Source organism: Cryptomeria japonica, chromosome 5 (assembly GCF_030272615.1).
Source record: "Cryptomeria japonica chromosome 5, Sugi_1.0, whole genome shotgun sequence".
Classification (NCBI taxonomy): Eukaryota; Viridiplantae; Streptophyta; class Pinopsida; order Cupressales; family Cupressaceae; genus Cryptomeria; species Cryptomeria japonica.
The window spans coordinates 691,101,874-691,112,659 of NC_081409.1; the positions used below are offsets into that span (position 1 = coordinate 691,101,874).

General features: G+C 32.7%; 1 protein-coding gene across 1 annotated transcript; it reads right to left on the reverse strand.

Moving 5' to 3' along the window:
• Positions 1 to 869: 869 nt before the first annotated feature.
• Positions 870 to 2,828, reverse strand: LOC131067325 (transcription repressor MYB4-like). Its single transcript, XM_059220857.1, has 4 exons — positions 2,735 to 2,828; positions 2,470 to 2,593; positions 1,179 to 1,487; positions 870 to 1,116 (listed from the first exon to the last, which is right to left on the reverse strand). Exons 1-4 carry the CDS (start codon positions 2,826 to 2,828, stop codon positions 870 to 872), a joined length of 774 nt encoding a protein of 257 aa, XP_059076840.1.
• Between the last annotated feature and the right edge of the window lie 7,958 nt (positions 2,829 to 10,786).

A 10,786-nucleotide genomic window follows, 5' to 3' on the forward strand; every position in this document is an offset into this window, starting at 1 on the left:
ATATCTTTTTATAGGTATTATATTTGAAAGTTACATAAGAACAATTAAAATAGTATTATTTAAAATAAAATAATATTTCATATGATTGCATAAGAAAGGAGAATATTAATAAAGATAATAATAAAATTAATCAGCATATTTATTGTTGAATTCAATATCATTATTATTTATATGTGGTAGATCAAATTAAAAATGTGCGTAAAAAATATAACTATAGAACAATAAAAGAGGATTAATAATTATTTTTAGTTTCTCTTCCATTTCATCAACATCTCAACAAATGTATTTAAAGATTAGAAAGTAGTTACATTTTGACAAACCTCAATAATAACAACTTCAAATTCTTCTTGTAATAATTCTTGAGTATAGGATGTGATTACACATGAATACAGAAAAAATATTTCAAAGTATTTTTAATTTGTTGCTTTATTGTTTTTGTTTCTTGTTTTTCTTTCCTAATTCAATAATACATGACATTGAATTTTCTGAAATTTTTTAATATTGTTCTATCAATAGTTGCTTTCATGCCAACCAAACTTCCAGTTATGGACTAGGTTGTCTAGTTTAGCAGTAAATTTATATATATGAACTATTTAAACAACTCAAAATTCATAGTGTACTCCTTAAATAAAAGTATTAGATTCTAATTACAGACATGGCTGTCAAAAAAGATGAGGTCTAGATTACAAACATCAAAATGGTGACTACACACATAAAATACAGATTACAAAATCATCACCGACTAACATGAAGTATACAAATATAACATATAAATCTCTCATTTGTAACCTTACCCAGCCAAATCTAACCTAAAAACCTATAACTTAACCCATGAATCGCAGAGCTTTCATCAATTAGAAAAAATGAAGCTATTGCGATTTATTCGCACGAGAGGCAGAAGACTGCAAACCGAGAGTCAATTCCAGATTCACATCAGACATCTCTTCGCTTCCACTCGCACCATTTGAAGCAGCAAGATCGAAATTACTTGTCACAATGCAGGGCTCACTCTGGAAAAAATCCACAATTGAAATTTCTTGACTGGGAGACCTGTCATCTCTATGGAAGGGCTGAATTGTGTGGCGCTCAATATTTGAAGCAGTAAGGTCGAAATTCCTGTCACAATGCAGCGCTCACTCTGGAAAAAATCCACCATTGAAATTTCTTGACTGGGAGACCTGTCATCTCTGTGGAAGGGCTGAATTGTGCGGACCTCACCATTTGAAGCAGCAAGATCGAAATTGCCTGTCACAATGCAGCGCTCACTCTGTAAAGAATCCACCATTGAAGTTTCTTGACTGCGAGACCTGTCATCTCTGCTACTGCTGCCATCGCTACGGAAGGGCTGAATGGTGCGGCGCGACTGTTGGTCGATTCCCCGGCTCAGCAATTTTCTCTTGATGTGGGTCGATTCCCAGTGATTCTTTATTTCATTGTCCGTTCGCCCAGGCAATCTCCCTGCAATCCGAGACCATCTGTGCCGCCATAAACAAAAAGACATAACGAAATTAATCAATCAACTTAATTGAAACATGCAATTTGTGCAATTCAGTCAAAAAAACAAGTGTCAATCAATGGTTTTTTGTAATACACAGTTATGATTTCAGGTCCATGTAACAAATTGAATCAGAAAATTAGAAAGAAATCAAACTGTTACGGAGTAGTTTTCATTTTTAACCCAAAAGAATGAATCAAGGAACCCTAAAGAAATCAGACTATTACAGAGTAGTTTTCATTGTTAACCAAAAGGAATGAATCAAGGAACCCTAAAAAAATGAAACTAGGATGAGTAGTTTTAAGATTTACAGCATTACGATAAATTGAATCAAAAAGTGTCAAAGAAATTAAGTTATTGGAGAGTAGTTTTCAGACTTAATTGTAATAACAAATTGAATCAACAATCTCCAACGAAACTAAAATATGACCGAGTAGTTTTCAGAGTAGTTCTCGGAGTTACATTATAATAACAAATTGAATCAAAAAAAATTTAAAACAAACAAACTATGATAGAGTAGCTCTCAGGTTACAGCATTTTGAATCAAGATTTTCTAATCAAATTCTAAGGGAGTTGTATTCAAAGTTTAAATGTAATAACAAATTAAATCAATAAACTCCAAAGAAACCAAACTATGATGGAAGAGTTCTCCGAGTTACAGCATGGTATCAAATTGATTCCTGAAACTTCAGATAAACAGAATTGCAGTATTATAACAAACTGAATAAAACAAATTCAAAAAAAACCAAAGAAATCAAATTATGAATTGTTTCCATAATTACAATGCAATAACAAAGTGAATCAAGAACCCTAAAAGAAACCAAAATATGGAAAATAGTTTCCGGAGTTACACCATTATCCAAATTGAATGAAGGAACTCAAATAGAAACTGGTATGAACTTTTAAAGTCTTAAAGATCAATCAAGTCTGTAAATAAAAATTTTATCCTTTGCCCCTTAGTGGGCAGACATGGTTCTATGTGCAGACATGGCTCGATGATGAGCTCATCTTCTTCTTCATAGAAATTCCCTTTCCTGAGATCAGGCTTCAAATAGTTGACCCACCTGCGTCTGCAGCTCTTCACACGTCTCCGAAGTCCTGTAAAAGTAAAGTCATAAGCATGCAGAAACATTTGCTAAAATCTGTTGAATGCATACAACATCCTTTCAATTTATAAAAACATCTACTAAAAACAAATAAAAGAGAAACAGATAAGTTGTCTAAATAGAAATTACAAACCTGCTGCCTTGGGAAGAGACTTCCAGCGGCCTTCACCATGGGCATGGATATATGCAATGAGCTTGTCATCTTCTTTCTTGCTCCATGATCCCATCTTCACCATAAGGTCGGTAAGAGGACAACAAACGACTCAAGAACCAAAAAAAAGAGTTTCAAATACTGCAGCCAAACCCAACTGGGGAAAAGTATATATAGCGGTTATGGGGGAGAGTTGGTGAGAAAAGCATCTGGGTGACCGCTTGTTCACCAATGACATAGTCAGGTAAGTAATCTTGTGGGCTTTGGTTGGAAGGTGTGCTTTCTACTCAAAAGCAACGGCCCTGGCGTCCACTAATTAAAAAACATATAAATAAATAAATTGAATTCCTATTTCTATGACTTTATTTAATGTAAAAGTAGTTTGTACTAATATTTTCATTTATAAGTTCTGGAGTTGTAAAGGTTAAAACATTTTTTCAAAATTGAGCTATGCTAACCAATAAAGAATCTATCTTGACACTAGTTTAATTGAGTGGATTAAATGAGTTCAGAATTCAAAATCAGAAAGTTATTTATAGAGAGTAAGTATAAGCAGGTTTTTTATTCTTACAATTGTAATTATAATAATTTTGAATTTGTGTACATAAAATAAATATTTACAAAACTGATAACTAAAAACTTATTTTTAGAAAAAAGTGTCACATAGTAGTTTCTACATAGAAAAACATAGATGGGAAAAAAATACACACAACAGACACAAATATAATTTTATTGATCAATGGATTTAGAGTCTGACACATATAATGTACTTAGCAATTAATCTACCATAAAGTGAAATTATAGTCTGTATTACTCATAAGTTAATATTTGATATAGTATTTAAAGAAATATATTAATTTTAAATTATAAATATGTAATAATGATAAAATTTTTAATAATGTGTTGGTTTTCTAAAATATAAAGTATTTACTAAAAAGTGAAAATAGATTTGATATTAATCATAAGATAATTTAACTTGGCTAAAAACATTATAATTATTTGATATAGTATTTAAAGCATCATATTAATTTTAAATTATAAACATGTCATAATGATTAAATTTTAAATATTTTATTCGTTTTGTAATATTAAAAGTATATGATTAGCGATATTAAAAATATAAATAAAAAGAAAAAAAATGAATTATAGTAATTAGTTGAAGAGATGTAACTATTTTATCCTAAAATAGAACCAGAGTTTGTATTAACCTTAAATTTATTTATTTATTATTTTTGATAAAAGTGGCAAAACCATTAATTCATTATATTAATACATATATAAAAGATTAAAAAAGCCTGGTTTTGGATAGGCATACTGTTAGGAAAAAACAAGCAAATAAAACCTTTGGTTGTAGCCCTTGACCAAAAATGCATAAAGTTGAATAACCCAATACATGATAACGGACCCAGCCCCACAATGACCAATCCACAAAATTACAAATAAAAGCATAATATTATGCCTCAAAAACCATGAACATGGACAATCCTCTCGAGGTGTAGAAGAAGAAGGATCACATCATCAGACGATGAGAAGTAGAACCAATCCATCCAATTGTCCAAGCTAGAGAAAATCCATAGAACACATCAAGATAAAAAACAAGACAAGAAGGGGAGCATGGTCATAGGGCCATTGGAGCCACAAAATTGTATCATCAAAATCGTCACCACATATTTCACACCTGGCTATAGAAACAAATTCTCCAAACCATCTATTAGCAAGAGACATATTAAAAGATATGAAACCACTATGAGGGAGAAAACCATAATCAAAACTATAAAGATATAGATAATAGCCAAAATCAAGAGAAGAGCAGGATGTTGAGACCAAGAAACCATTTTAGATATAATAAAACATCCAATCTCCACCACTCAAGATTTACCTACCACCTACCAAATAGGACAACCAACATCTAAAGGAATGAGATAAAAAACATGCCCAAGTATAGCAATATCAAAGAGCTCATAATCCAAAAATATAAATAGGCCTAAACACATATCTAGCCACATCATAACAAATAATGTCTAATAAGGACGATCGACTTCCCACACGAGCCGAGAGAAATATACAGCAAAATTTATAATTAAAACATAACTCTCACAAGATACGACCAACCAAGACGAAGCCAAAGCAAGACACCACGATGTTCTAGAATTTTTGCAAAGGCATAAATCGAAGAAACAAAAACCAATTCATAGTTGAAAATAATCGCTTGCAAATGTATGGCCCACAATAGCCAAGTACGGGGAAACAAAAGAGAGACTGCCAATATAGAAACAAAAGATCCAAACTCAAATGAAGTGAATGCAAATCTGCACGCCAAAATCAGAAGAGAAGTAGGTGAAACAAAAGCCATTCATAACCAAAGAAGGTACCGCCCCCCAATGATAAGACACCAATGACACCACCTCCAATGATGACACACTCGAATGGATAGCATCAACAAAAATGCAACCACATAATAATTATGTGGACAACACCACCCCTAATGCAATACAAACAAGTGATCAACCTTGAAAGGAGTGCCAACAAAGATACATCAATAGAAGGCACCACCCCTCATTAATGAGACACTCAAATGCATAGCATCAGTGAAAATGCAGCCAAAAAAATAGATATATGATCAATACCACCCCTAATGCAACACAAACCAAATGATCAATCTCGCAAGGTCCAGCCAAATATTCAAAACAATAATGAAACTGAGAACAGAGGATGAAGATAACAAGTGCCAGTATGAATGATGTACACATAAAGTGTGCATCCTCTACAGGAGTGCAATGCTATCAAAGTGTGTCAATACCCGCAATTCACCATTATATTCAAAGCAAAGGCCCGTCTTGGCTAACATAAAGATCTACCATTTCTTAAAAATAGTCATAGTTCGCCTATCATAAAAGACACCAACAAACACCAAAATATATACCTGTGAGACTTGAGATATAAGATCAAACAAATCATATGGAAACACCTCCCTTCACTAAGGAGGAGGGAATGTTCAAAGTAGGAAAATCAAAATTATCAGCTTTCTCATCAATTGCCATATTAGCTAAAAATTTTGCAACTCTTTTAGCCTCTCTATAGCAATGAGAATATGAATAAGAATCAAAGAACAAAAGTTGCAACAAGATTCGATCTAACAGATACTAAAGATGCCAGGAGTGACTTTTCTTATTAATAACAGCTTGAAAAGTAACCATAGAATCACCTTCAACAATGATATATTTAATACCAAGGGAGATTGACAAAACCAGACTAAAAGACAAAGCACGAAACTTGCATAATTATTAGTCCCAATACCAATATCATGACACCCATCATTTAGAATTTGGGACATGATAAAAAATGACCACTCCAATTCTTGCTGTACCTGGATTTCCCCTAGAGGCTCCATCATAATTAAATTTAAATTTAGCATGAGGAGGAGGACGCCATTTGGCATTTTTCCTTTTAATAATTGAGGAAATACGAGTGGCAACTGAACCATGAGAAGGAGGAGATTTGAGAACCTGCCAATATCTAGTTATCCAACTATCCCATTGAGAGAAGGAATTAAAGGTTCTTATGAATATAAGAAAGGACAAGCTCAGAAATTGAAACCTCAATTTTAGTCAACACTTCCTGCAAAGAAGAAGACTTCTTAAAAATTATTGTATTGCTTTCTAACCAAATTGTTCCACACAATAATAGAAGGAGCCACCACCCATAGACATGAGTAAAAGGAAGAAGGGAATAAGAGAGGTCATGCCCTAAACTGAGTCAAGAGATCTAGACAAACAACAGAGGACCAACCAAGCTTATGAAAAAGCCACTACCAACATTTAGATGCAAAATGGCAATGCAAAAATAGATGGGAGGAGGATTCCAAACAAGAGCCACATAAAACATAAGGAAAAACAATTGTAACCCCAAGCCTATCTAATCTCATACCAGTAAGAATTTTATCCTGAACCGCAAGTCGTGAAAAATCCCTAGCCTTGGGAAGACAAGCAATATTCCAAAATAGCTTGGAAGCCTAGGAATTATCATTTGATGTAGGCATGAGAGACTTATATCCTTCTCTAACCGAATATAAACCTGAAGTGTTCTTGGTCCATATCAATTCATGTTCAGCATTAAGAAAGACCAATGGCCTCTTCTGAAGTTCCTCCATATAAGCAGTTTTTAAAGCTTGGACCTTAAATTAATTTTTACTTGGCTTAAAAAATAGAATAAATATTTGATATAAAATTTTAAGTATTATGTTAATTTTATATTTAAAATATATAATAAAGATTAAATTTTAAATAATTTGTTAGTTTTGTAAAATTAAAAGTATTTACCACAAAGTGAAAGAAGAGTTGATTTATTTTGGTGAATGTGTCCTAGTTGAAATGATATCTTTGATCCTATTTTGTCTGTGTCTCATTCTAGGATGCAACTTATAGTATTATACATTGGTACTCTAAGAATCTTCAATCTTTGCTACACATTCATCTCATTCCTAAATTCCTCATGTCATTTATCTTAAACAATCATTTCAGAAGTATTTGCTCTAGGATCAATATCGTTGAATTTACCTTTCTTGATGCCTCCACACACCTTGGCATTCATTACTCCCAACTTATCCTTCCTTCCTCACCACCATTATTCACTCACTAGAGATCCTTGCAGCCCTTTTTCTAGTTTTACATGTGTGTTTTGGTGTGTAGAGATAGGTGGATTTTGTCAATTTTCTCTTTTGTATGTAGATGGAGATTTTTGCACCTTGGTCTCCCTGGTCGTCTCCTTTTTTATGGCTTTGCTAGTGTTTCCGTTTATGCATCCATATTGGCTCTCTCACTTGGACTTCCTTCTTGTACTCTTGTGTCTTCCCCTATGTCATCTTAGTGACGACTTCCTAGGTCATTCTCACTAGTTGATTCATTAAAATGAAAGGGAGATAAGATGCTCTCTTTTTGAACCCATGGTTCACATTCATAATTCCATGTCTTGAGGTGGAAGATGGATTGACCACTCTGCTCTTCCCTACTTAGGTGTATCCTTCTTCATCTCCATCATGATGAATCTTTCCTTATTTATGGGCTTGACCAAGATCTTGGTTGGCTCATTTGTTCACCATTCTTTTCTCTGTTAGGAGGATCTTCACATGTCCTTAAATAAATTTGATCCTTTTGATTACTCCTCCATCATTGATGGTTTTCTTCTTAGATCAGAAATTATTGAAGAATCGATATCCAGGTCTGTGTTGATTTCCATGAAGAATGGACTTCTTGCAGAATCTCCTTATGCTTTCCATAACTTGGTTCCTATCTATTTTTCAGAGATTGGTGAATTCCTTACTTGTGCTTTGGCTTTCTTTGATGTTGTTTTTGAGTTTTTCTCTCATGCATTGGTTGATGCTCATGCTTCTCCTATTTCTTTCCACTCTCCTATCTCCATCACTAGCTTTGAGGCCTCCTCTTCATTTCCACTCTCCTATCTCAATCACTAGCTTTGAGGCCTCCTCTTCAAACCCATGAGGGTGGTTTTGTTGGTTTTCTCTATTTTGTATTATCTCCTCCCAACTGGCTCTTTGGTTTTCTCATACTATTAATGAGATTTTTTTCTAACTTACATCTTGGTTCCTTCCTCTTGAGCTTTTTTGGTCTCTTTTTGTGGAAGGTTGACTCTTTCATTTCAAAGCCCTCTTCATCTCCTTGTGTAATCTCTGTAATATTTACTTCTTAATCTATATCTGCAAGCCTCCCTTTTTTACTTAAAAAAAATAAATAGAGTTGATATTAAGCATAATTCAATTTAAATAGGCTAAAAATATTACCTTGCTACTATTTTATTCAATGTTCTATAGCATTTATTTATTTTAATATTATAATAGACATCTCCTATTTTGATTGTATAATATAAATTAAATAATCATGCACATGACAAAATATTTAACTACATTAATTTTTTTTTGTGATTTAGAAACTTAAAAATCATGCATATTAACTTTTAAAAATTGGAAATAAAATCAAAGCAAAAAAATTCACAATTCTAGTTTAAAGAATGAAGTATCTAGATAGTATAAGAAAAGTGTCTAGTTTCAAGAATGAAATGTCCTATGTAAAACAAATGATAGATCAAAGGGATAATGTTTGATTTCAGAAGTAAAACATATTATATAATATAGGTGTCAAGTTTCGAGGACAAAAAAATTGAGTAAAATATTGGTTAAGTTGTACTTTACCCTGGTAGTTTGTGTCTTGAGTCATGATTTGTTAAGCTTAGTGTTTTACGTAATGCTCTGGTTGCATCTATTCAAAGATTCAATGTCTTAGCAAGAGATAATTTATTATGGAAAATGGATGGTGGTAGCTTTTGATTAGATGTTGACAATATATGGTCAAGGTTTTATTTGGATTAAGTTGGATTTTTGAGATATTGGATATTTTTCTAATTTTCAGATTTTTTTGGGAGTTTTAAATTTTTTATTTCTTTTGAATTTTTGAAATTTTCTATTTTTTAATTTCTTTTTTATTTCATGAAAGTTGTCTTTGAATTAATTATTGAGATATAAGACATATATCAAGATTCATTATCAAGAAGGATATACTTATTTTTCTCTAGTGTCTAACAATGGATAAAGCATTATAAAGAGATGAATGAAGTCATGAGACAAAATGGATACATGAAGGATAAATAAAGGATAGTAAGGGATTGAATATTGTAAGATAAGGTGATAACATGGTGGAATTAATGAAATATAGTGCATGGCATGTTGAGAGGTTTTTAAAAATATATTTTAAATTTATTTCCTTAGTTTTGATCAAGATGAAGGGGTGGATTTGGATAAGATGGAGATAGGATGAAAATGAGATACACATAGTGTAAATTAGTAATGGATTATGGAAATAACAAATGGATATGGTCTAAAGGATGTGGATAAGATGAAGTAGATATGATGCATGATCTATATGGATATGCTTATCTTTGTCAAGTTCAAAGGTGGAAAAGGGAGTATGGATGTAGTTATCTTGGATTTAATTATCCATTTTGTAGTCAGTGAGACACTTTCATTGAGCAGTGAGCTCTAGGCTATTGTCCTTCCTGCTTGTGCAGGCCCCTATTGTAAGTAATATTTATCCATATTGGCTACTGAGTAAATATTGTGGGTCACAAATCCCACCAAAGTTTTTCCCTTACCGGGTTTCCTTGCCAAAATATCTTGTATTATGGTGTGCATTTATGTTGTCTCTGTTATTTCTCTTTATTGCATTATTTCTTATTTACTGGTACATTAATTTGGGTTGCAAAGTTATAAATAATTTCAAATATTCCATTAACCGGTTAGACATTGATTCACCCCCCCCTCTCAGTGTCTTTAGGACTGTCATTGCATCTAACAATTGGTATCAGAGTCTGGTCCTCTATTTTCAAAGGCCTAACAACTTGAGGAAGATTTTAAAACCGGTACTGATGGAGAGTTTGAGAAAATAGTTGGAAGGAGCTCTTGAAGATTTTGATGTAGAAAAATTGAAGAATATCAAAATTGAAGATGATCAGAGGACTGCCTAGGAATTCATTAAAGGACTTTAGGAGAACCTAGCTATAGCACAAAACAAGAGGAAAGAACTTCATGAGCAAATGCAAAAATATGATGATGAAAAGGAAACTCTTAGGGATATTGTAGAAAATTTGAGACAAGAGGACAATAACATGAGGAATGAAATGCAAGATTTAACCATGAGGTTATGCAAGGATATTGAAGATAGGAAGAAGAATGAAGAAGACTTGACTAGGAGACTTAATAATGGAGCAAATGAAAATCTGAGACTTGGTCATGAAAATGATATGCTAAAGACAGATCTGATTCACATGCAACATGATAAAGAGGAACTTATGAGACAAGTTGGGATTCTTGAAAATGAGCTTGTCCCTACAAATGAACACAAAGAAAAATTCAAGAAAAGTTTAGAAAGACTTGATGACATGCTGAAAACACAAAAACCTTATGGAGATACAATTGGACTTGGATTTGAACATGGAGAAAGTTTTAGAACTACAAATAATCAAGAA